The sequence below is a fragment of the Neopelma chrysocephalum genome, unplaced genomic scaffold (assembly GCF_003984885.1).
Source record: "Neopelma chrysocephalum unplaced genomic scaffold, ASM398488v2 Primary Assembly neopelma1_71, whole genome shotgun sequence".
Lineage (NCBI taxonomy): Eukaryota > Metazoa > Chordata > Aves > Passeriformes > Pipridae > Neopelma > Neopelma chrysocephalum.
Window position 1 is genome coordinate 730,178 of NW_020897731.1, and position 26,435 is coordinate 756,612.

Genomic DNA, 26,435 nt, shown 5'->3' on the forward strand with positions numbered 1-26,435 from the left:
TAGGAAGTGTACTTATGAAGAAAACAATTTTTTTTCTGATAACATATCAGATTCGGCTTCCAGAAGTTATCAGGAGTGATATCCTGGGTATTATGATTTTTTGACTGTGTCTTCTTAAGATCCAATATCACAGCCAAATTCTGGTTTTTAGATATGCGTCATAATTTATACTGGTTACTTGAAGTTTTGTGCCAGTGAGGGTTTCACTAAATGACTTAGGATAAGAGATGGGTGTTTGTTTTTGAGGCAGAATTTAACCTATAAATTTATTTGAATGTAGCCTCAATAGTAATGTAAAATATCAGAAATCTCTCAAATAAAAAATATGTGTTTGAGAGTTGACAATTTCCATTCTCATCTGTCCTGTGCTCAGATGTATATTTCTGTTAATTCACCTTGCTTATTTCTGAATGGAAAGGAAAAGAAACATTTCTTATGACATTCTAGGTTTAAAAGATTTTTCTTATTTGACGAGTAAATGGGGGTGATCTGCTTTGTAAACACATGCTCAGTATAGCTTGAATGGCCTGGGCTTACTGGGGTCAGGTTTACTTAAATTGGACTGTTCTTCAGTCAAGGATTCTCCACTGGAGGACTTGCAAGGTTAAATCTCTTGCTATGTGCCTATTTATATTTAATATTTAAAATGCGCATACCTTCCCTGATGCATTGAAATGCAGTGTTTTCCATGACAATCTATAATGAAACTACAATATTTCTGTTGTAAAAATCTGTTTACCAGGAAAATATATTACCTAGGGTCTCTGCAAAGGCTGCCTTTCTGTATGTTGCTCAAAACTGTTTAGATTGAATCCAGGACTTGTAGCATGGGTAAGGATTTGACACAATAGTAAAGGTCATCAGGTTGCTGCTGGCCACACAGAGGAATCACAATTTGAAAAATATGCTTTTCAGGTTGAAAAGGGACTCTGTGCATGCACATGGTTCTCTGTGCACGTGTTTGTGTATGTCATAGTAACTTCAACTAGGAATAGATGGCTGTATATAAATTTGCAATAATAGCCTTTGTTAATGTCAAGTCAGTTATCCTATGAGGCTTTCCACAAATGAAGTATTTTATTTTTTAGGCTTCTGTTTCTTTTTTTTTATATGTAGGAGGCTGAACCAGAAGGAGAAACCATAGTGTTGCAGCTATCAAAAACTGGTTAGTTGTTTTGGTAACGCCTCCCTGTCAAGTTACAGGCTTGGCATTTCTGTTGGAGAAATTAGAGCTTTCTTATTTGAACAACAGGAGGTCACAGAAATAGAAAACCTTTTCCCTAAATATATAAAATCACATGACTTCAATTTCCACTAGCAAACTGAGGACAATGGAAATCAAACCATAATCCTATGAGCAGACTTGTGCTCACCCTGTAGATTCCATGGGTTAAGTCTAGTACTGCTGTTAATGTCCAAATAGTTAGGGGTTTATGCACACACCTTGCATAAAACTTGTGCACAAGTGATCTAAAATATAGTTTGTGACTACTATAGGATGGTTCCAGATTCAGAGCTCTTTGCAAAATCCCCAAAATATCTCCCACAATTTTGAGATAAATGAGACTTGTAACTTTTAATGATAAAAAGAAGGATTTACTAATTTTTAATTTAGCATTCTATCAGAGTCAGATCTCCTCCTGTTCTTACCAGGAATTAATTACCAGAAGAACAAAACAATGTGATGTAGCTGATACTCCTGTAAGAGTATCCTGTAAGATATCCTGTAAGATGTTCTTGAAGTACATTAACATGGCAGAATTGCTCTTGGTGACATGAAAACAAGCTGTCAGCAAGTGCAGTGTTTGGGCATAAGCATTAGTGTGATGTGTATGTACCTCTTTCTTTCTGATAGACCTACTCAGTAGGCTGGCACCAAATGTAACTACTGCATCAGTGAGGTTTATGGCATTGTTCATAAGCTGTTATGGAGCATTTTTATATGCAAGTGTCTGGGTGATGGAATTTCTCCAAGGTAATGTGCTGCAGGATGGAGGGCTGGAGTTTGGAGGCATTTAATTGCCCAACAATGCAAATAGTTGTCTGGGTTTTAATAGCACTCCTGACACCTAATTGTGGAAAATGCCAGTAGGTGTCTTTAGGCATGTAAATGTTTGTGAAAATCTGCCCTGAGAGTTGTTTTTAGCAAATGGCTTGGAAAAATTCCTCATTTTTCCTCTCTGCTTTAAACAAAGCAGTTTTAAATTAGTGTCACTTGGAAAACTATACTTGAATTTGAATTATGAGTGATTACACTTTTTTGTGAGGCGCTGAAACATGCACCCTTTGGTAAGTTCCTCTTCTGGTTTGTCTGGGATAACACACGTACTTGCTAAAATGACTGTGGGAGGAATACACGGAATTTCATGAGTTACTGTAAAAATTACGAATTTTTTTTCAGATGACAGTGCTGTTATATTTTTGTGTCACCTTTTCTCTGGGGAGATCCTCAGCTCTCATTCGACCAGTCATACAAAGAGTGTTTTGCAGTCTAGGTTGAAAGGAAAAGTTAATTTAACATCATGCAGCAACAGGAACAAGCAAAGCAGAGTAAGGATGGGAGAGTTAGCAGTTATTAAAAAGAAGTTTGTAAGGAGCAGGTCTGCAAACACTGTAGGTGAGTATTAAGTGCCATTTTTTGAAAATTTGTACGGGTTCTCATGGATACAATTTTATGCTTTCCCCTGACCAGCTGTATCAGCTGAATGGTCACAAATCCATGAGGCCTGATGGGATTCATCCCAGAGTGCTGGAGGAGCCAGGACCCCTTTCAATCATCTGCCAAAGGTCTTGGGCATCTGGGGACGATCCTGATGACTGGAAGCTAGCCAGTGTTATTCCAGTATACAAAAAGGGCATAAGAAAGACCCAGAGAACTACACACCTGATAGTCTAACCTCAGTTCCTGGAAAGATTATGGACAGGATCATGTTGAGTACAATTGAAAGGCATTTATTGAACAATGCACTCATCAGGCTCAGTAAACAGAGGTTCATATAATTTGATATCCTTCTGCAATAAGGTCATCTTTCCAGGATGAAGGAAAGGTGGTAGATGTAGGTTTTGTTGCATTCAGTAGGGCTTTTGATACTTTTCTCACAGCATCCTTCTGGACAAGTTTTCCAGAGCAGGTTCATGGTGTGCTGGGTGAAGTGCTGGGTGAAGTACTGGTTGAGGGGCAGAGCTCAAAGGGTTGTGGTGAATTGGACTAGATCTGTCTGGTGACCAGTCACTAGCAGTGTTCCTCAGGGCTCAGTCCTAGGACTGGTTCCAGTCAATAAGTTTATCAACAATCTGGATACAGGAGTGAATACTCCATTAGAAGGTTTGCTGATGATACCAAATGGGGGGATGCTGTTGAGTCTCTTGAGGGATAGGAGGCCTTGCAGAGGGATCTAGATAGATTGGAGCATTGGGCTATGATTAATGGGATGAAATTTAACAAGTCCATAGCCAGATTCTGTGCCTAGGATGGGGTAACACTGGGCATGAGTATAAATGGGGAGAGGAGTGGCTGGAGAGCAGGAAGGATCTGGGGGTGCTGGCCAACAGCAGCTCAGTGTGAGTCAGCAGTGAGCCCTGGCAGCCCAGAAGGAAAACCCCATCCTGGGGTGCATCAAACACAGTATGAGCAGCTGGGCAGAAGTGGTGACCTGTACTCAGCGTTGGTACAGCCTCACCCTGAGTGCTGTGTGTGGTACTGGGCCCCACAATTTGAAAAGTAAGGGAAGGTCCCTGAATGCATCCATAGAAGAACAACAAAGCTGGAGAAAGGGGTCGAAGGCCTGTGCTGTGAGGGGTGGCTGAGGACACTAGGTGTTGTTTCAAGCAAAAGAGGCTGAGGGGTGACCTCATTGCTCTCCTATAGGTTCCTGAGGACAGGAAGCAGAGAGGGAGATGCTCTTCTCCCTGGTACCCAGTGATAGGATGTGCTGGAATGGTTCAAAGCTGCACCAGGAGATGTTTAGATTGGACATTAGGAAGCATTTCTTTACCAAGAGGGTGGTCAAACACTGGAACAGGCTTCCCAGAAAGGCAGTCAATGTCCCAAGCCTGTCAACACTTAACAGGCATTTGGATAATGTCCTTAATAATATGCTTTAACTTTTGGTCAGTCCTGAATTGGTCAGGCAGTGGGACTAGATGGTTGATGTAGCTCCCTTCCAACTAAAATGTAATATTCTATTCCTATTTTTTCTATTTCTTGTTATTCTATTCTATCCCATCCCATCCTAAAGATGACAGGCTTCAGGGAAGCCTCACTCTGAGGCTTAGGGCAATGATATCAGCTGGTTACTGATCAGTTGCTTGTAAGTTTTCTCTGAAAGGCTGGAATATATGTGACAGGATGATACATGTAATTCTTGTCCTGGATTCTGATACAATAAATAGATTTATAAGAAGGTGAGCAAGTTTAGGAAAATGTAAGTGACATGTAAACTTTGCATTTAGTAAAAACTTGAGGTTGAGTGAACTTTAAAGCTTATGAGCTTTCAAAAATTTCCCTGCATCAGAGCATCTAGAAATAATTCAAATTTATTATCCCACTGTGTACACAGAGGCGTATGTAACATCACTGTTTTACTGAAATAACACGTGTCAACTTATTTGAGAAATGTGCAGTGTGGAGGGTGGGATCAAAAGCAGATTTAGCATGACAGTAATTTGTCTCTACATTACATTATACTGTTGTGAAATCCTTAAAAAGAAAAATAAATAAATAAAAAAGCCCTAGCATCTGCTATTGTATAAGTTAAATTTTACTCATCTGTGGGCTGAGCTGGAAATTTATAGATCGTTCATATCCAGAAAATAGAGCATATTGAATGTTCAGAAAGGAACCTGGCCTTTGGATACCGGAGTTTTATTATGTAATGAATCACTCAGATTCCTCACTCCCCGTGTCTCTGCCACATTTGGAGGATGTACCCCATGGCCTGCCTTTGGCTGCTATAACAATTTGTCCTTTTACTACCAACAGCCAGTAGTACTGGACACAAATTGGGAAGCACAGGAAAAAATCTTACTGGGAATTTGATGAAATGGGTAGGTGTCAGCAACGAGCCGGAAAGCAGCAGTTGTCCTTTGCCAGCTATTGCACTGACAGAAGGGCAGCACCAGAAGAGTGTACGTGTCTGTAAAATGCAGTTTGTGCCGGTGTTGGAGATCTGCTGGCTATAAACGTGTGGTTTACAGCAAGGAAGTGGTTTCCTTGAAAAGACTGAAGTTGAGGCTGTGTCCTTGCTCACATAGATGATGTGCTGGTACTGCCTCCACCAGGAACTGAGTAAAACATCATTATGATTAAAAGCTGGAGTCCACTCTAAAGAGGCAGACTGCCATGCTCCATGTATGATGATGTGTCTCATTGTCCTGGCGTCGTGGCATGCAAACGGTTCAGGCCTGTACTGAATACACAGTCTAGACCTTGGACAGAATTATCCTCCATGTCTGCTTTTTCTCCTCTGTGGAAAGTATATGAAAGCTTAATAAGTAATTTGGATGAAGGATGGTGAGAGCTGGGCCATGCTATGAAATAAAGAGCACCCTGACCTGATGTGAAGGTGCACCTAGTTCCGCATTCAGCTATGCCGGTGTCATTTACAGTGGCTGGGATATTTGATAGAGATGGATCAGGTCTACTGAAAGCCCAGGAACTGGTCTTAGATTAATTTTTGCTGTCTGTCCATTTTATGGTGAATGCATGGTACTAGTGACAATAAGTGATAGCTGTGAGGATGCATTTCCTGCGGTGACTGGACTTGAAGCCCCAGGTGTGCTGCTTTGGACTTTGCAGACACTAGATGCTCTTCAGTGTGTCTACCTCTGTCAAGCCCTCCTTTACAGTGGCAACATTTAACATGGTCAGACCCCCTCATTGCTGTCCCTCTGGTTGGGGAACTGTCAAGGTGCAGGTTACAACCTGCAGCTGGCCACGTCTTCAGTTTGGACTGTGATGGGAACCCTGTCCCTCTGTCCATCAGCCCTGAGCAGTGCAGGAAGAGCCACATGACCTTCCTCTGCTCTCAATCTCTGCTGTAAGTGGTCAAAGCTGAACTGGGTGAGTCGCTCTGTTCCTTGGTTTGAAGGAGCTGCAGAGAATTCATATTTATTCTCATTGCATTTTTCTAGCTAAACATGCTCGCTTCTGCTTCTTCTGTGATCCCAGACACATACTGTGGCAGTACTTTGGACTTCTGACCGTCCTAGTTGGTTACATTGGCTGTTTTATTCTTTCAAAATTTCTAACAATTCCTAAAAGCATCTCTAGAAAACCATGTTCTTATTCTGAATTAATCATAAAGGAAAACTTTGTTTTGCAGCTCTGCAGAGAAGGAGGGTCAGTTAGTACAAGACCTGAAACAACTGATCAGTGGAAAGGGTTTAGTGATACCAGCAAACTGAGGCTAATGCTAGCATTGCCTAAGACATATGCATCCCAGATAGATCATGGTTATTAGCTGCTCAAAGAACGGCTTGGAGAAGGCTAACTGGAGTCTTCCAGGCTGCAGTTACCAGTGTGGAAGGTGTTCAGACTGTTGGAATGTGGTTTTTGTGTAAGAATCTGTGTCAGCTCAGTACAGATTAGGAAAAAGGTATAATCTGAAAAATTCCTACCAAAACAGGGAGAAGCTTGCTGCATTTCCCAGTACCAGCAGTCTGCTCTTGAACCAAAAAGAGCAGTATCCCTTGATTCCTAAGCTTTTGCCATGGCACACTCATCTTTCAGAGATGTCACTTTTTGCATATAGTTCTTACTCTTCTTCTGTTTTCTTGAACTTCAAAATGGAACAAATAAAGGGACACCAATGGCCCCAGGAACTGGTATGAATGAAGACTCTTTACACTGTGACTGGGCATATTTGGAATTGCAAACTTGAGTCCCGGAACCTGGAACCTAATTGGTTGGAAAACAGACTCTTTCCCCATTGAAGGACCATTTAGTTAATGGTTTTGGTTCAGATGTCTTCTTAAATTAGAAACTGAGATTTGAATTTTGTAGTTGGACTAATGGATCTAATGCCAGGCATTGCAAATTACTGGTTTTCATACTCAGATTTTCAGTTCTCGTTGTGTTTATTCTTAAAATAGTGCAGCTCTCTTCTCTCTTTAAACTGCCTGGAAAATTATTACTGTAGAACATTAAATATCATTTTACTTTAGTAGGAGGCTTATTTCAAAGTGATTCAACACTCACTTTGCCTATAGAAATATCCAGGTTAAAGTTACCATAGAGCAGTTATTGACAGGCAACCTTTGAGACTGAAATGGTTAGTTTTATTAAAATGGATGTGTGCAGCTTTCTGATAAATTAACACATCAGTGAAGGAACAAAGTTCACATGTTAAGCATTAATGTCTGTGTGCTGTTTTCTTTTTGATTTAGTAGAGTGCTCTTTTGTTGAGCAGTGGGAAATTACATGAAGGTTTGGATATGAAAGCATATTAAGGGCTATTGATAAAAGCATTTGGGTTGCAATCACTGCTGTACCAAATACAGTTCAACTTGAAATATTTGCTGCGGAGGAAAGTTTATGAATTTACTTTGGCTCTACTGGACAAATTTTATGAATGCTTCTATTTTATGCCTCTGGCTACCAGTAAAAGAAATCCATACAGTCTTTTTTTTTCTATAGGTTAACATCCTGCTTCCCCATAGGTGCTATGTGAATGACCTGAAATACATATTAACTGTCTGTTGTATTAGGAAATGTTGTTTTGGTATTTAGAAGCAGTTTGTTAGATAACATAATGCATATAGAAAATGCAGCACTCCATTCTCAGTTACTAAGGTAGGTCTGTTTGTATTGAAATCAACAATCTATTTTATTTACTGACTTTTATTTAATTACTTTATTTCTTCTATTCTCATTAAATACTATGGAAAGAAAAACTGCATTTAAATATTATTTTGAGACTGCCTGTGTACTACTTACTAGTAGATTTTTGTAGGTGAAATGGCACCTTTAAAAAAAAAAGCAGGCTGAAACCTTCTCTGAAGTGGTGCCAAATGATGGCAGGGAAGGGCTGTGGATGATGAGTATGTTTGGCATGAAACATATGAACTGTGCTTTACTTCTGTCTGGGTTAGCCCAGAGCTGAACACTGTACTTGGGTTGATCCTGGGTTAGGACCTACAGAGGAGCTCTCAGCAGCCTGGCTCTCAGTGTGATGCTCTGGTTCTGGGCACTGTGGCACGCTGGATTCTGGCTGGGGACCTACATTCTTTCATGGAGTATAACTAACTGCACTAGTTCACCTGGACCCATATGTTGAATAAATGGCAGAACTGAAAATACGATGTGTTAGGGCCCCTTCAGCTCCCTTTAGGGTCAACGGGGTAAGATGGCTGCTGAAGTGAAGCTGCAGACCCTGTGAGCTGGGATTAAGGCAGCATCCACTGAGATGTGCCTCCTGTCCTTGAACTGCTATCCAGTCAGGGCTTGAAGCCCCTCTGAGGCCCTGCTAAATGCTCAGCCAAGATGAGCTGTCAAGGCAGCCACGTTCTGGAAGCTAAGCTGGTTTCTCTGTCTCTTGCTTTCTATCACCTTCTGTGCAAAAGCTCTGTTAACCCTGGCTTGAGGGAACTCCACGGAGAGAGCTGGGCACACAGCAAGCAGGAGAGCCCAGCCAAGGATCCTGCTTCCACCAGCTCCTGAGCACCGAGATTCCTACCTGCAGCAACTGGATCTGAAAAGGCAAATGGTACCTCAGCTCACAAAATGTAAATGATCTCTACTTGGTGAATTTAAATACTCTTGCTATTGTGGCTCTATCAGGCATCAGGATCCCTTGGGAGGTGGAAATTGTTGCAGCAGCACATCTACTGTAGTGCCGTTCCTTGTCTTGGTAGAATGATGCCATCTTAGTTGTTGTACCAACATGTAGGACGTGCTTATTTTAAGCAAGACTCCATTATTTCTGTTGTATTTGATGTCTTAAGTATTTATTTCCTCTCATTTCCACCCCCAAACTTTTTAACAAATAAAATCTGTCCTACTTGTAGTCACTGACATGTTTACTTAAATTGAGATTCTTTTTCAGGGCAGAATTTGACTAACTGTATAAAATATTAAATTTTCTGATTTTTTTTCTCCTAACAAATGCAGTTCTTTCCTCCCTCTTTTGCTCCCACTTTTGTATTTCAAAATATTTCTCAGAGTGGTTTGAAAAATTTGGTAATTTGAATAATTACAAAAGGATCAGATAAAATACCTACTAAGGAAGAGAAGGTTCAATCACTGTTCAAAAGCTGTTAGTTCTTTCCTTTTCAGACGCCTCTTCCATGCAGCCTCATCTATGAACTCCATTTTCACCTCTCATGGGGTACAGGACTGTACGTGTATTTCATTCATACCATTTTTCTTTGCTTTGAATTTTTGTTGCTATTTACAGAAACACAACAGTGGTGACTCAAGTTACTTTTTAATCTTCAACGTCTCAAACACTACCCACTCTTGTTATTTTGGCCATATGAATTGTCTTTGGAGGCTTAAAAACTGAAATAATTAACTGACTTGTACATACGTTGTTGTGTGTGAGGTGCAGATTGTAGAAACTAGAGTGAAATCAGATTTTACACCTCACTAGCCTATACACTACTCTGTCCCCAAATCTCAAAATCAGGGAAAGCCCCAAAGAGCCTTGACAGGAATGGAGGCTATTCCTCATGTCTTCCCTAGGCTGTTGTAGACTCTACCTCAGCCACAGACTATTTCAGGGGGAAGTTGGATGCAGGGGCAGCAACAGCCCTTTTATTTTTTTTCTCCTCTAGGTCTGTGTGAACAATCTTTGGGCCTGATGACTCATTAACAGCTATGTTCAATAGCTAAAGTGAGGTGACTGTGCCGACCCCAGTCTCCAACCTTTGCTGCTGCTGCTATGTGACTCGTTCCCAATTTTAAACTACTGTGACATGTAAATATTTTGTCAGTCTCTTGTACTTTGCCATTCTTGCCAAACATTCTCTCTGCTGGAGCCTTCCTGGTCTTTGAGCCCAATTACTGTCATGGTGTGGCGGGTAAAGACAAGGTACACCCACCACTGCCTGGTTCAGCCATCGCTGCTCTTTAAATCCTGTGCTGAAGCAGCTCTGCACTTGTTCAATAACTCATCAGACCCTGGTTATTTGTTCCATGAATCCAGCACCTTGTGCTGCTCCAAACTTCTTCAGAAATTCCTCAGTAAGCATATTGTATTTCAGGTACATGCTGAAGATGAAATCCAGCTTTCTCCTCTGCCCTCCTGTGTGGAGCACAGAGCTGCGCTGCCTGCCTGTAGTGTAGGCTGAGACACTCACGTTGCTTTCCTGAACGCAGCACATCTCCCTCAGCAGCAGTGTCTGAACATGCTCAGGAAAAGCTCTTCCACTCCCACAGAACCCAGTTAGGATTGCTGAGCAGGAGTGGCTTTGCTTAGCTTCTCTCCTCTGCTAATGTATTTAGTGCACGTGTGCAAATTCTTCACCCAAGAACAAGTGCTGGGGGCCTCTCCACATCCAAGCTACAGCCACCAAACTGATTTGGGGCACATAGATTTAATTCTTACTCTGCCTAAGGGAAAACCAAAGGACATAGTGAAGTCTGCACTTTCTAACATAGTGTAGAATACAGTGTTCTGCATTCCTTTAAAAATTGAAAAAATAACGATGAAGACAAACCTTTAAGATAATACAGCTACTGCTCTGATACAGAAGCTGAATAGCCCTTAAAGTGATAGTTTGGGGAAGAAATAGTGTGTAGCATCTAGAAAAACAAACAAACCAGTTTTCTCATAAATAGCTTGTAGCCATTTTTGGGTTTACTTTCTTAGCTTACCAACCGAAGGTGATGTATACCATAAACTACATGAACCAAGCCACCTCTAAGGAGACTGATAATATTAATAGCAGCCTGCTATCAAGATGGACAATGAGTCTCTGAAATATAAATAAATAACTCTTAGGTTACATAAAATTAAAAAAGTAAAAAAAAAGCTTACTGCTTCAAAGAAAGAGATTCAGAATCTCAAAGTAAGACTGCTACCACAGTTTTGGTTCAGATCTCCATCATAATATTAGTCTTTATGTACAGAATCATGCTACTTTTAACCCTTGATGGACCCAGGATGAGTGGCTTATTCTGACTGAATGGATTTCTTCACTACTTCTCATGGAACACGTAGGGAGAACGAGGCTCAGCTTCCTCCTGTAGCACATGGCAGCACTGCAATCTGCAAGTCACAGAGCTCCTAAACCAAGCAGCTGTAATAGTTACACTGGACCTTTGTCTTAGCCTTGTTCCTGAAAAGTGTCATTTGAAATAAAGGGTCAGCATAGACAATTTCAACCCAGATGTCTGATGTTTGCCAAAGTTCTGACCAGAAAAATCTGGTCTTGAAAGGGAAAACGATAATAACCTTTACTGGAGATTGCACTGGAATATGTGCTCAGAGAGAAGCTGCTTTAGGGAGCCTCCTGCCTATTCAGAACATAGAAACACATTCTTGTGGTACAAAACCACCCCTCCTCTCTTAAAAACTACTGAGTGAATGAACATTACAGGAATAAGCAGCATGCTCAAAAACTCAGGTCTGGTTACTTCTCGCTATATGAAAGGGAAGGAAAAAAAAAAAGCCACATCAGTATCTTGGTTTGATTTTTTTAATGACTAAGTGTAACAAAACCAAGCAACCATGAACAAGATAATGGTACACAAATATTCAGTAACTTCAGATGTGTTAGTCAATAAGTAAACTGTGTGAATTGACCTCAGTACTTGTTCCCTCCTTACTCCTCCTCCCCCTCTCACATGAAAGACTCATACACAGTGCAGCTCTGAGCCACTGCTCAAAGTCAGAGCCATTGCTCAAAGTCAGTAGAAGTATTTTTGTTACCTTAAGTAGGAAATGTAATAGGACAAGCATTGAAATAAAGACTTTTCTAGTCTCTGTTTTAACTTCCTATACCTCAGTGTTTGCTTTCACTGATAAGAATATCTTACCTGAATGTAAAATTAGTATTTTTTTACTAGCAGGGATCTTTTGAGAGTTCACATATTTTTACTTTTGACATGACTGATCATTTCAAAGGCTGCTACTTGATTCAGATATGATATTTGAATGATCCAAGATGTGCAACTTAAATATATAATCTAATCATTTAATTTTGTAGTGCAAATACAAAACTGGCAATTAAGGAGACAAAAAAATACATTTTCTTACAGGACAAATCTGTTCAATCCTTACTATTTCAGAAGGATTCCTTAGTAAGCCCTGTTCAAAAAATCACATTATCTGTTTTGTCTTAATAGATTGATCCCATGAAGTAGAACAAATTTTTATAATTCATTGTGTTGAAGACCTTGAGAGATTCTGCTGGATAAGTCTTGCAAGTGCTTCTTTACCTATCAGGAAAACAAAACACGACACAAATTTCAGTAAGACAAGAAATTATCAATATAATTAATATATTCAGATGTTGTTATTAGTATATGTGACAATGGGGAGAGCAGAGAATAGGGAGATTTCAGGCCTTTTAGAATTAGGTCCATAAAAAACAATTATGTGTATCCTCTACTAAACATGAGAACAAAAGTGCCTTGAACTCCCCTTCTGGAAGTCATTCAACTTGCATGCAAAATCAGCACTGGACAATCTACTAACCCTCTAATGCTGAGTTAAACTTTCAAAATGTATGTACACTGGATTTATACAGACCTTATATCCTAGTTCTTTTGTCTTTTCTTCCAGCATGGCATATTTCTCTTTGTTTCTGTTCAGATGCTCCTTATCTCCAGTTCCCTCTACGTGCTTCAGTTTTTGGTGTGAAATCTCTAATTGTTTCTGATAGTGATGGTGTTTTTCAATTTTTGCTTCAAAATGTTTCAGCTCCTCCTATGACAACAAATACAAAGAGCTTTACAGGATTTTCCTTTCAAGGCTTCCTTTCTCTTTTCCTGCCAAGGCACTCCTAAGGACATTTTACTAAGTGAAGCACAGAAAGCTTTTTCAATTCCCCGCTTCTTAACAAGGTCTGGACAATCCATTATCACCACCACACAGACACCTGATTTTGAAAGCAGATGCTGAAAATGACACTGCGGAGTCCTTAAAAGGAGACTGTGGATGGCTGTGAGGTGCTGGGAGATGAAAGCAGTGAACACCAAATAAAAATTTTTGCATAAGAACAGTGGACTGGGGAGAGGGGAGGGAGAGAAACAATTTTTAAAAGAAGACTCTTTTCAAAATCAGGTCCTGGATCTGTTATTTTCTGCTCAGACTTAAAATGTTTTCTGGATTTACAGTCTGCTACGACGAATCTGAAATAGGATGAATTAGTTAACAAACAAAAAGCAAGTCTTAATTTGCCCCAAAGAGAGTGGCCAGACTGTAGTGTTCAGTGATGTATCAGAGACAGTACTCAGATAGCCTGATAAGGGGGAGTGAGTAATGTCTCTACCCACCACAGCATGTTCTTGCTTTGCTAATTCAAGGCAAAAGATTCAGCTTCTCTGTGTCTTAGGATACCTCCTCTGTGAAGCGGATATGAACAGTTCAAACTGTTACGCCACTTATGGCAAGCAGGTCTATGCATTACATCCAGAAATACTCAACCAAACCTTGCAGTAAAATCCTGCTTTGACAGAGCCCACTTCATTTTGTTCGTTGGTGTGTTTCAGTCCTGGTGGCTGGCAAAATTTCTCTCATTTCAAGACAATTAAAAAAAAGATTAAAATCCATCATCTTAATAGTTCTTTTTTCAGTTTTCAAAGGAAGGAGGTTTTGTCTTCAATATTTATGACAAGAAAATAGTTTCCTTTTGCTGTAGAACATTCCAGTCTGTCTTACATACTCCATTCAGGACCTCAGTTTGAGGTTTCACGGTCTGATAAATCATTTTAGCTGCAGATGTTTTACTGATTCTTCCCATCTTACTTTTGTTAGGATGTCCCAACAATCACAGTAACGATACAGGTTTGACCTGGTGAAGAGGGTCTGCATTAAAGATTTCTACTAAAACAGTAAAATTAATGAGCAGATATGTGTTCTTGCTTATGGAATTGGTTTCTTCTTTTTCACTGTGGCAGATAGGAAGGCAAAATTTACCTCTCATGCAATTGTACAGCCCTGACCAAAATGCCCCACTGAGCAGAAGCCTTGTTGCAGACTTCAGCACCTTTCCTCTGACACTCTTAGAAGCAGGGCCACTGAAATCAGTGTAACTAAAATGTTTGCTTCGTAAGAGAATTGGGCTGTACGTGAGTTAAAATAAATAAACACAGATCTTTGATATCTAAGAGAGACAGATTTCAAACCTGGTCCCAGGCAGTTAAAACTCTCTCATTACCTTATCTGGAAAAGAAGTTCTAAGTGTCCCTAGCCTGGCTGGTAAGACAACATCTTTTGTACATGCAGCTTCATGAAGAAGCCCTAAAGAGAGTTACTTCTTCAGGCTATCAATCAAAATCCATTCTGATAAACAGGCAGAGTCAAATGAAAAGATAATCAAACATTTTCTCATTGCAACTTGAATTGAATAAAATCAGTATGAAGCACATAGGAATTAATTTCTATTATATTTCTTTGAAGAGAATCACAGGAGTTTGGGGTTAGTTCAACACAGCTCCAACAGGAAGTTAACAGTGCAAGAGATGGGCATGAGAGGCAAATTGCTGGTTATACACATTGCACTGCTTCCCAAAGAAGTAATTAAGACACTGGGTAAGAGAGGTAAATCTGCTGCATTGGAAACAAAAAAGCAGGGCTCAATTTTTCAAAGACTTGAAATATGCAACACTTGTTCTGACAGGATTCAAAATTTTCATTTTGCTGATTGTAACAGAACCATGCATATGACTAGTTACATACGTGTTTATATAGTATTAACAAAGAAGCATTACTTTTTTTTATGATGGCTGGGGGTAAATACAGAAGTGGCTGCAATCAGAGTAACATCGAGTATTTCTTTATGTGGGAAATTATGTTTGCATAAGAGATCTCACTGGAATTCTACTTACCCGAAAAGACTCAAGTTCTTTCTCAGTGAAATTGGCTGATTTGGCCATGTCCCACAAATCAATCACCCTTGGTTCTTCAAATTCTAAACAAACACATACCACTAAATGAAAATCTGGACACAACTTCTAGGAAGTATGAGCATGCTTTCTCATATACATACACACAGAGAGATTAAACACTGCATTACTAATAGATGTATTTAGATGAAAAGGGAAAAAAAATACAAGTACTGGATAAAACTACAGTACTGCTATAGCCAGTAGTTTTTCAAAAGCAAAAAAATCCCCATAGGAACTGAATAACAGCATTGCTTGCTCTGCACGTTGTCTTGCTTGCCCTCCAGGGGCTGAAAGTGTAATATCCCTACTCATGAGGGCGTGGAAGACAGAACTACCATCTCAACACATTGTTTCTATCCTTGCATTAGGCTTCTAGTGTTGGGTTCCAAATAGAACAGTCTGGCTGTATCTCTTCAGCCCACTGTGGTACACTATTACTATGATACTGTAGTGTACCTTATTACTTGCCCAATGATTTTTATTTTTTTAAAATGAAATTAATCCCAAATAAGCACAAACTCCACTGTATCATACCACTGGTTGTGTCATATCCTTGATGACTGACTTTACGCAAACGCTCAAACCCCTGATTGATGCTTCTTAACTTCTCTTTGAGTTCTCTGTGCTTGTTGTGCAAGATTTCCTCTTTCACCAGGTTCTCTTCAGATGGATTGATAACATTTTTGTGGATATCTGTTGAAGAAGAACCAGAGTTACTGATTGTAGGCCAAATCTTTATAGGTCAAAAGCTCCAGAAATCCACCAAATCAAAGGTGAATAAAAGATGCTAAGGAAATGGGATAGGGATGGTTGATGAGTCCCTTGCCTTCTTCCCTGGACCAACCGGAATATCTGACAGTGAAATGACTTTCAGCAGCTTCCAGCTTGGACTATACAATGCAAACATCAAACTATCAGCTTTAGAATTCTTCAGCTCTCAGAATTTTAGCTCAGATTAGTACAGCAAGCTGGATTCAGATCCTTGATGCTCTAATACACCTCAGGCTCGGTGCCTAAGATATTTGAGTATATCCTCTTGGGCTCCCAGCTGGTGAGATAAAACATGCATGTTCTGCAGATTTTAGAACCACATTTTGCAGCAGCTTGCTGCACAATTTCCAGTTAACTACTATGACCATCATTGTTAATCTGATGGTATCTTAGCTGCTTGAAATGCAGGCAGAATCAGAAAACTAAAATGGCAACATTTTTATTAGCTGGCAAGATCTTTGGCAGCTAATGCAGAATTAAACCCAGTAAGTATTTGAAAATGTCAGCATCTGCAAGCAGTTCTGACAGAAATGTCAGGAGTTTCAAAGAAGTTTGGAAACAATAGAAGCAATGGGCAGAGAAGAGAGTTGTACTGATCTCGAAACATCAGAGAAATGTTCAGGTACCTTCTGTTCTGCTCACAGTTTCCAACAGAATATTGTATTCATGAATCTTTTCTTTGTGATGCTTAAATTCTCGCCAAAGCTTATCCAACTCCTCATCAGAGAACTTCCCAGAGGTCTTGGCCTGAAAGAAACATGAGCTGATTATATTTTCCAGGCCAAGTGCTTTTAAGTGCACTCACATGCCAAAACGTCTTTCCACTTCCCACCACATTTAGAAAATTATTAAGTGCAGCTTTTCCTCAGATCTTTTAATTCTCTTAATATTAGTATGAGGTCAGGATTTAGACATTGATGGATAAGGTGGCTTTAATCATGTCAAAAAGAAGTTTTCTTCCGACTTCTAAAGCCACACTTTTTAAACATGAATGCATATCCTGGAAATTTCCACTTGAATACTAGACTGGGAAAGTTCTTATTTAAAACCCCTCCCCTCATATATTTCACTTGTAAGCAGCCTATGAAATGGTTCTATTTTAAATGCATTTTTTAAAAAAACCTGATAAACAACAATAAGAAAACTGTGAAAAACACCATAGATATACTAATACACAGTGTGATAGTCACACTCAGGGAAATCATAAATTCAATGAAATTTGACTGAAATTCTCCATATGAGCTCAGTGGACCCAGGCTCTTTCCTTCATGCAGACCAATGCAGGTGTTTTATTTTGCAAAGACAACCTGCCACACCTGGATGATCTGGATGCAGGTGGGATGCCCTCAGGGCACAAAGATGTGAGCTACAGAGCATAGAAGCTTGGCCAGTACTTAACAGAACAGTAGTAAAGCTTATCACTTCCAAGTCTTGGGGCTCTCAGAAGATACAGCCAACAGTTCAATGAAGAAACACTGATTTCCAATACTCCAGTTCCTGGAAACTGTACTCACCTTGCTCCATAACTTTTCCAGTCTCGGATCATCTAGTGTGTCACTTTCTGTACCATCTTTAATATAGTTGGTATCAACAAGTTGAGAGTCCTTCTTTCCATTCATTCCATATTTAGTCATAATGACTGCAAAGGAATAGAAGACAGAGAAACATGAGAACCAACTATGGATGTATGGAAGATGAAAGATTGGCTACATCCTTGACTTGTAGAGCTGGATTTTACAGCTCATGAAGGAAAACCTAACAGTTTAAGACACGGAGTTCCCAGGTTTAATGACCTCTTCCGAAAATATCAGGAGCAAAGGAATCTGCTAGCCTGCTGCAGCTCCCTACTGACCTCCAAAGAGCTTGTGTGTGCTCAGTGTCCAGACAGACAACCTGTTATTTAATGGTTCGAACACAAACACAGGTGTCTAACTGGGTATGTGTCTGATTCAATGTTTAAACTTCTTCTTTCTTACCATTTAAGTTGCGTCTGAGTTTGGCTTCTTTCTCTCCATCTTCATCTAGCCCTTCAGCCTTCAGTTTTTTCCAGCTTAGCTCATCCTTTTCTTGTATTTTTAGATCACTGTGCAACTCCGCCAGTTTCACAGCAGAAAGATGGAGCTAACAAGAACAGAGAAAGGTTTGTATTCAGTTATGTGCAGTCACCTCTTGCTGCAGAGTTACCTCAGAAGCCCGGATAGATATTGTAACACTGCAATTTTTCTCAAACAAGGTGCCATTGTCATCATGTGTGCTTTCTTGTGGACCACCTTCCAAACATATACTTACAGTGAGTTGGTAAACTTCATTGGTTAGTACAGTTTTTCAGACTACCAGGTCACTGACAATGGCCTTGCAGGTCAAAGACACTTCATCAGCAATTTTTACTATGATTCAAAATGAAAAAAATTCTCAGAACACTTCTTAACATGGTTTATGTGCATTAAAACATACAAAATCTAGAGGTATTTCTGTCTGGCATAACAGAACAAAAAGATAAAACATTGAGGCTAAAGATATGAAAATAAAAAAAAATTAGAGTTAAAATGAATGCCAGGTCAGCCTGAAATTTTGTGAACTGTAGAGAAAACAGGAACAGAGACGATGACTACTATGCAGCTGGCTAAGCTGCACTGCTGTAAGTTGAACCTGAACTTCTGAACTTCCAGATTTTGGACATCCTTAAACTCTTAGTAAAAACTAAGGAACTACATCAGTCCACTGCTCTTTAAGGGAAAAAAAGAGAAAGATTCTATTAAAATTCTCCCAATTCCAGTAATATTTTTCTGATTCTCATTACAATTTAGTACAAAGCTCAAGTAACTGTCCTTTTAAGCATTATAAATCCTCTGAAAGCTGTTGGAAGCCCCTTGCCTGTCTCATTCATGTAACACAGAGTGAATACATAAGTTAATTTAAAGTATTCAGCTCAAGAACTGCTTCCTTCAAGGTCATCTCACGTAGGACCCTAAAAAACACCAGGTGAAAAATGTCAGTGGGTAAGAATCCTCGTCACTTTACTAACATCTGGAATAAGGTGTTAGTGGACTTTACTTCCATCTATATGCTGGAATAACTAACTAGAAGGAGAGGTGCAAGGCTAAGTTTAATGATTAAATAACAAAGCAACAAGTTCCTTACATTCATTCCTTACTCTTCATTCCTAATGCTGCCTGGAAATTAACATCCAAGTTAGGTACCTGGCAATTCTGGAAATGACTGCTGGAAATCTGTCAAACATTACAACAATTAAGTCATTTGCTGTTTGCCTGGCTACAGTCACTACCTGCAACGTCATTACCTACACCGTTGCTTTTCAGAGGAAAGGGTTCTTTCCTATAAACTTTTTAGGTGTAACATCGCCCAGATGCTGGAGCCCAGTGCTGCTTTGGGATGGCCAGGAATCCCCTTAACAAGTGATGCTGGAACAGCACCAATGGCAACAGCCACGGCATAGTGGGTTGTTAAAGACAACGGGCCAAATCACACACATGAAATCTACAGAGTTTTTGCCACTGGTTCAAACAACTGTAGAATTAGGGTCTGACTAAGCAGAAATCTTGCAATAAGATAACTTTTTAAATTTTTTATATTAAGCATATACCTATGAAAAGAGATGCTGGAGAAAGATCAACCCCTCCCTCCTACTCTCAGGGAAACGAGAAGGAATTCTGGCTTGCCAGCTCCTGGTCCCACTAAGTAACATTTTGGGGCTTTCCTAAGGACTGCTCATGCTGCTGTGTGTTGCCATGTTGAATTGCAGAATCTATCTTTTACGTCACAACAGAGAAGTTCCCTGTTTTCAGTACTATCTCTACCACTACCAAAACGAAGGAAAGAGAGTTCAGCATTGGCACATGCAAATATTTCAACACAGGTGCAACACATAGTTTTCCTCTTATTTCATGTATTGCCCAGATATACTGAAAAATTGCTTTATAAAACACAGACTGTGTGTCAGTTGTACTCAAAGGTGAAATTTAGAAGGTGGCAAATTTAGTTCAAGTAGGTGTTGCATCTCTAAAATCTGGCTCACGTAGAATTTACTAAACCTTAGTTCTTTACTGACAGAGTTAATTTTATAGTTTAGTATCTTACCGTAGATGATGTAAAGCATCTTACATTTTAATTCCAGAAGATCCAGGTATGAAAATTAAAAATGGCTGTAATTGGAAAGGTAAGAGGAAACTGGCAATACTAGTATAGATTATTTCTAGTCTCCATGTTGTTTCTTCTTCAGCTCAGTTCACAGCTGGAGTTCCATTAATACACATTACCCTATGCCACATTCAATCCTTCTCCCACTAAGGGAAGGAATATTTTTGATACCGTCTTTTGGCACATTGGGAAGCAGCATTATGGCAGGGTTCTAGTTTTCAACTAAACCCAGGGATGCCCTACCTCTAATTCAGTAGCTCAGGCTGAGGAATGTCCATTCAGGATACAGAAGATCCAGAATATTAACTGGAAATATTAACTATATTTCTTTGCCTGAAAGAACTGAATCTTTGCCAGTCATGACCCTAATCTCCAAGGTCCACAACAGTCAGGGGTATGTGCAGTGCGCTCTTCTCCTGTTGGAGCTGTTCTGCTTCTTTCTAAGCAAATACTTCCACTGTGATTAAATATTTTTACTGTATTTTCACTTTAATTAAATATTGTTTCGTAGCTCAAAATGAGAGAAACTCAAGTATCACTGTCAAAATTAAGGCTCTCCTGTGGGAATGGTGATATCCATTTGTTGGTGCCCCTGCATGTGTCTACATGACTTGGTGTGAATGAGGGTGACACAACCAGCAAGGTGCAGGGTTTCTTCCTCAGTGAGACCCTGTCCTGTGCAGAATAGGAACTAAGGTCTTCAGCCAGATGAGAGCATCACAGCCCTGAGCGACAGGGCTAAAGCATTCGACCAGCACTGGAGCCAGTCTCAGATCCTCCATGGCACCAGAGGGACTTCCCTCCCCTCTTCCAACTTCCTGGCCATGTGGTTTAACTGCAAGATTTTTAAACACGGGAAGATCAACACTTCCCAGAACACAGATACGTATCTCGTCTGCCGAGAGAACACTTTGCACAGCACGGCTGTTCCCCGCCGCCGGCACAGCCCCCACGGAGCGGGTCCCTGCGCTGCCGGCCGGGGACAGCCATGACCGAGAACACAGCAAAAGGCGCCCCAGCCCGGCGGCCCAGCACCGAACAGCCTCGATCTCTCCTCACACGCAGCTCCCCGTACTCCATCTCCTGAGGCGGCTGACAGGGAATGAGTGTCCGAAGCGGCCTGGCCCGACCCCTGCTCCCCCTCCGGGCGCCGCCATCGCCCCGCTCCGCGGCACTCACCCGCTGCGCCTTCTCCCAGATCTGGTTCAGCTTCACCACCCGGAACTCCCCGGCCTCCCGCCGCTTGCCGCCGGCGGCCGCCAGCCCCTCATTGGCCTCTCGGGAGTACTTGTTGGCCTGGCCGGCGGCAGCGAGGAGCAGCGCGGCGGCGAGAGCCGCCAGAGCCCGGGGAGCCGCCATATCGCGCCGCACCGGGAACTACAAGTCCCGAGATGCTCCGCGCCCACCTCGGCCAGGGAGGGGATGTCGGTGCTGGAAAACTGGTTGGGAGTCCAGTTTAGGTCAACAATCGAGCGCTCCGTGTCATTATCCTGAGCCCTTGCTTCAGCAAATATGCTGAGTGTGGCAGTTTCTGCGTGTTTCTTTCCCCCCAGCTGTAGTGACTGCAGCGAACGCTCTCCTGCGCTCTGTGCGTCCCGCAGCGAGGTGTTGCTGTCAGCTGTGCGAGGAAAAGCGGACACGGGTGTGTTTGAACGCCACTGATTTTGATCAAACGAAGTTTCCAGATATCAGCACAATGTTCAAGAGTACACAGAAAAAGAAAAGGCAGCTCAGGGAGGGTGGAAGGCAAGAACGGGGATGAATCCCCCTGTGCACCGTAGGAGGGGAAGAAGGACTGTTCCCCCTTGGAGGTGGCAGTGGAGGGCATCTCTACCCGGGACGGCACAGAGGGATGATGGTGCCGGGAGAAGGAGGATTGTGAGAAACGCGGTAACAAGTAGATTAGGTTGTTATCGAGGGGCAGACTCTGGGAATGGCTCTGGGTTCAGTGATCAGTGTTTAGAGTGCAGCTCTTGGGCAGGAGCCTGTGCCAACCTTCCACCACAGTGCTTCCTCCTCAAGGAGCCAGCCAAGAGGTGCAGTGGGCAATAGGAAATCTTTGGAGAGGACTAAGTCAAGCTTTATTTAGACAAAAAACCCCCATGATGCTGTGAAAATGACCAATATTTAATCCAGGGTTGGTATATATCCTCTTCAGTTTTAAGAAAATGCACTAAAATATAATGCTGCTATGCAAGAAGTGCAGGAGATATACAGCAAACTCCATGGGTGTTTCTGATGGGAAGGTGATGAAGGAAGATGTTCCTTCTCGATGAATCCTCTTCTGCACACTTCAAAGCTTGTGTAGAACAGGTTTTTCAGCATAGTCGGACAATTTTGTGTTGAGCTTATTTAGCAATGTAGTAGTGGAGTTACTTTCGTGAGACTAACTGGCAGTGGAAGCAAAAGGTTACTTCTCAAATTCACCTCAGATCTCACGTGTGACCTTGATCAAATTAAAGAGTAGCTCTGTAGTACTGTAAACACCAAGCCTTCATGCATTATAAATCAGTTCTATGAGAACAAATAGATTGCCTAAACTATAATGAGATTTCTGAAAACAATGCCCCAGGGAGGATTTTTACTGAGCTCTCATTTTTGCCTTGTAAGCAATATAAAAGCCTCTTTTCTCTTCCACGTTTTCCCAAGTCAGAGATTCTCAGTGTCACTATCCTAGAAGCTGTGGCTGTAAGACTAAATGGCACAAGTGGGTAAAGGCATTGCAATATATGTTGCATTGAAGAGCAACTGAAATGAGCATTGAAGTACACATTGAAGTACGGCAAACCAGTCGTGGGGAAAGAAACCAATGAGCCTTGCCCAAATCTTGCAGAGCTCTACACATCAGTTTTAGGATTTAGAGCTTGTTTTATTCTTATTATTACAGTGAATATATATATTTTTGAATCACTTTGGAATAGGTGTTTTTTCTTGTCTGCCATTTGAAGTACTGATTGAGTTTTCAGGCTCTCTGCAAATAAATTCAACTTCCATGCTATATAAACTCATACAGGTTCCTACCCTTCTTCTTGTTTTGAGTGTACTTGTGCACAGCTTTATGCATTTGTTTGTCTGAGTTTTTGAGCTACACTGTGGATTTTTTTAGAAATAGAGAAGGGCTGCAGCACCATTAGTTTGCTTATGTTGGCTTGTTGGATCTCATTCTCTTGTGCCCTTACATCTGTGTCAGGTGACTGTTTGGTATTGTTCTGTGTGTCCTGGCCCAAGCAGAAGTGGTGCAGGGCAGAGAGTGGCCCTGGGGCAGAGCTGGTGTCAGCTGCAGAGATGTCCCACTCCCTTCCCCAGAGCTGGGCAATGGGGTGAGGACAGAGGTGGTGTCAGGGCCTGAGGGCAATGTCTAGGAGTGGGGATGTTGGTGCAGTCAAAGACTGTCCTGAGCCTCCAGTGTTTGCGGCAAATATGTCACTGAGTTGGTGGCAGATGCCCAGCAGGGCTGCCTGGCCCAGGAGGGTTGTTACCACATGTGCTGTGTGGGGAGGGTCCCAAAAAATGGGTGAGATGGTGGTGTCACCCCACAGGTATGTCTGGGTCATGCTGGAGAGCAGGAGCTGAGTCCGGGCTGGAGAGGGAGAAGTACTGTGGGAGCTGGGGGAGTAGTGAAACCATGGAGTGAGGAGGGCAAGGGGCTACCCATGGGTCCCTTCTGTCACGTCAGGGCTCCAACAGGGACTTCAGAGACACCCAAAGGGTCTGACAAGCCAAACACTTTATTTAGACACGTTAATAGCTTTTGTATTTTCACTCTAGCAAGCAAAATTTAGTTTGCGAATGTATGTCAACTGTAATAAATTTTCCTATTGAAGAATGATGCAGCTCAAGCATTCTTGTTGTGTGTTTGGTGCTGAGGGTCGAGTTCGTTGCACTGGGGCAGCAGTGGGGAAGAGTCAGGACTCCAGTATCTCTAAGTCCTTCAGATATCGCTGCACCCAGCGTGTCTCAGGGTCTGCGCAGAGCATCTTCCCGTTCCTGGTGACCACGCTGTTGGGGAAAAAGCAGTGTTGAGATGCTCAGCCAGGGCAGCAGGGTGCCTGCATTGGGTCCTGCTGGCAGCGCCCTGGGTGTCCCTGTCCCTCCCGTACACCCTTGGACATCCTTGGGGTGCTGCCCTGGCTGTTGCCCCCGACCCCTGCCAATGCTGGGTACTCACATCACGGCTGGTTGTGGGCAGGCGTTGCTGGTCCTGTGGGCGGAGGCGATCAGTCTGCGTGGAACGGGGCGTGACAAGTAGTTGAAGCAGCAAGAGGTGGGGATGATGTCTGTGAGGGTACAGAGGAAGGCCCAGTGAGACCCCACACTGTGGCAGAGGCTCTGCCTGTGGCTCCCAGGGGATCCGCTGTCAGCTGTGCTGTATCCTCTGGGGACACCCCGTGGAAGCCTCCACGTCTGAGTCTGAGTCCCTGCATTGGTGATGACCATCTGCTCCCAGCCTTCCCATGGACACAAGGGTCCCCTCAATAGGGATGGGGCTCTTTCCCAGAGAAGGAGAGCATACCTTGCGGCTGGAATGGTGTGCCAATGCTGGAGTCTCCAGGATCAGCCTCAGCCAGGGAGCAGATGCCCACAAGGAGCAGAACAGCCATGGCGGCTGCAAGGACCTTCATGGTGCTGGGAGTGCTGAGGGCACCACGAGTGAGGCTGGAGCTGGGGTGGCTGCAGGGCTCTCCTCTGCACGATGCCTGGCCCCTACTGCTGCTGACCTCCTTTTGTACCCCTACCACTGGGTGGGTGCAGGATTTCAAGGAAAGAAAATACGTGTATCATTCTAGGAAAACTATGTAAGGATCATCCAGTTTTGCTGAGCTGGAGAAGGCAAAGAAACCGCAGAAGAAGAAGTGCTGGCCACAGGTCTGCGACTTTCAGATTCAAAAGAGAAGAAGTCTTAGGAGGAGCGGCTGAGGGAGCTGGATTTGTTTTGCCTGGAGAGGAGGAGGCAGCGGGGAGACCATATTGCTCTCTGCAACTACTTGAAAGGAGGCTGAAGTGAGGTGGAGATTAGTCTCCCAAGTAACAAGTGACAGGAGGAGAGGAAATGGCTTCAAGTTGAGCCAGGGCACATTATGAAAAATTTCTTCTCTGAAAGGGTTGTCAAGCACTGGAACAGCCTGTCCAGGAAAGTAGTGGAGTAACCATCCCTGAAGACATTTAGAATATATGTAAATGTTATGCTTAGGTACATGGTTTAGTGGTGGACTTTGTAGTACTGCAGGGGCTGAGGGAACACAAGTGGGGCTGGAGCTGTGGTGGCTGCAGAGTTATCCTCTGCACGATGCTCAGCCTCTGCTGCTGCTCCCCTCCTTCTATTCCCCCTGAGTTTCAAGGAGAGAAAATGAGTGCATCATACTAGGAAAATTATGCTCAGTTTTGCTGACCTGGAGAAGTCAAGGAGACCACAGAAGGGCAAGCACAGGCCATGGGGCTGTGACTTTAAGATTCCATTTGGGTGCTTGACAGGGATTGTCCAGAGCCTAAACTACTGTGACACCAACCCTACTGCTGCAGTGATCCCACTGGCCAACAGCCAAGCAGAGCCACAAAGCCCCCTAACCAGGGGGCTTTTCCCCCTGAGGAAAATCAGGGAGGAAGTAGCAAGTTTTGTGGCTTACTTTCTGAGTGTGGACTGGTGGGGGCATTTGGAAATTACCTTCTGGGATGGGGAATTAACCTCTTTTTATTTGGCCTTTTCCTGCTGGATCTATGAGGGTAAATAAGTTGTTTCAGGTAACCTGAATTCTCATTATTGGCCTCACAGAGGTCAGCAATCTACATCTGCTGTCTTTTAGATATAGAAACAAACAATTAAGTGAGAAAGGAATCTTACAAATAGGACAGAATGAAAAAATAAAAATTAACACAGAAACGACAAAGCAAGTCTTCTGGATATAAAAGAACAATCTTTTGAAGTTAACACAAGTAGCAACTATGTGCAGCTGTCACAGAGGGGTAACCCAATGCTGCCCTACTCTCGTACTGGACACATCTTATACTGAGGGAAAGGTGTCTGAAATGCAGCGTGCAAGGGACTAACAAGAATGTCAGCCTGGGACATGCTTCCTACCTGCTGCTGTAGCATTGATATCAAAGTAGCACTAGAAGGACATCTTTGTGGTCATCCTCTGGCTGAAGCAAGACCTACAGGTCAGGACCCCTTTTGATTCATGTATTTACACACAATAAAATAAACAAAAATGTCATGATTTTTGCTAGGCAAAGAGCTCTGGGGAACGCCCATCTCACAGTGGAATGGAAGGTTGCGAGGGTCCTGAGCCAGGGAAACTGCAGGGATGTTCAGTGACCCACCAGGAGCTGGTAACTCTCCCAAGAGTGGCCCAAGAATCGTGGGTGCACCAGGAATCATGACAGCCACCCCCACTGCCACAAAAGGCAGCCCTGGGGAGCAAAAGGGCACATCTTGGAAGATGGGGCATTCCAC

At 42.3% G+C, this 26,435-nt stretch overlaps 2 protein-coding genes across 2 annotated transcripts; both read right to left on the reverse strand.

Moving 5' to 3' along the window:
• Positions 1 to 11,630: 11,630 nt before the first annotated feature.
• LRPAP1 (LDL receptor related protein associated protein 1) lies at positions 11,631 to 21,373 on the reverse strand. Its single transcript, XM_027686607.1, has 8 exons — positions 21,164 to 21,373; positions 17,803 to 17,947; positions 17,341 to 17,465; positions 16,453 to 16,573; positions 15,590 to 15,748; positions 14,996 to 15,078; positions 12,696 to 12,872; positions 11,631 to 12,382 (listed from the first exon to the last, which is right to left on the reverse strand). The coding sequence occupies exons 1-8, from the start codon at positions 21,341 to 21,343 to the stop codon at positions 12,317 to 12,319; spliced, it is 1,056 nt and encodes a 351-aa protein (XP_027542408.1). The 5' UTR covers positions 21,344 to 21,373; the 3' UTR covers positions 11,631 to 12,316.
• A 2,321-nt stretch (positions 21,374 to 23,694) lies between these two features.
• LOC113969203 (C-C motif chemokine 3-like) lies at positions 23,695 to 24,694 on the reverse strand. The gene is made up of 3 exons (XM_027686582.1): positions 24,498 to 24,694; positions 24,153 to 24,261; positions 23,695 to 23,983 (listed from the first exon to the last, which is right to left on the reverse strand). Exons 1-3 carry the CDS (start codon positions 24,604 to 24,606, stop codon positions 23,890 to 23,892), a joined length of 312 nt encoding a protein of 103 aa, XP_027542383.1. The 5' UTR covers positions 24,607 to 24,694; the 3' UTR covers positions 23,695 to 23,889.
• Between the last annotated feature and the right edge of the window lie 1,741 nt (positions 24,695 to 26,435).

Coding starts and splice junctions, on each gene's coding strand:
- LRPAP1 (XM_027686607.1), bottom strand. CDS start 21,343: ATGGCGGCTCCCCGGGCTCTGGCGGCTCTCGCCGCCGCGCTGCTCCTC. Junction 15,079..15,589: donor AGGATATGACACAACCAGTG/GTATGATACAGT, acceptor GTGTTTGTTTAG/AATTTGAAGAACCAAGGGTG. Junction 12,873..14,995: donor AAGAACTTGAGTCTTTTCGG/GTAAGTAGAATT, acceptor TTGTTGTCATAG/GAGGAGCTGAAACATTTTGA.
- LOC113969203 (XM_027686582.1), bottom strand. CDS start 24,606: ATGAAGGTCCTTGCAGCCGCCATGGCTGTTCTGCTCCTTGTGGGCATC. Junction 24,262..24,497: donor CACACCATTCCAGCCGCAAG/GTATGCTCTCCT, acceptor GTACCCTCACAG/ACATCATCCCCACCTCTTGC. Junction 23,984..24,152: donor TGCCCACAACCAGCCGTGAT/GTGAGTACCCAG, acceptor TTTCCCCAACAG/CGTGGTCACCAGGAACGGGA.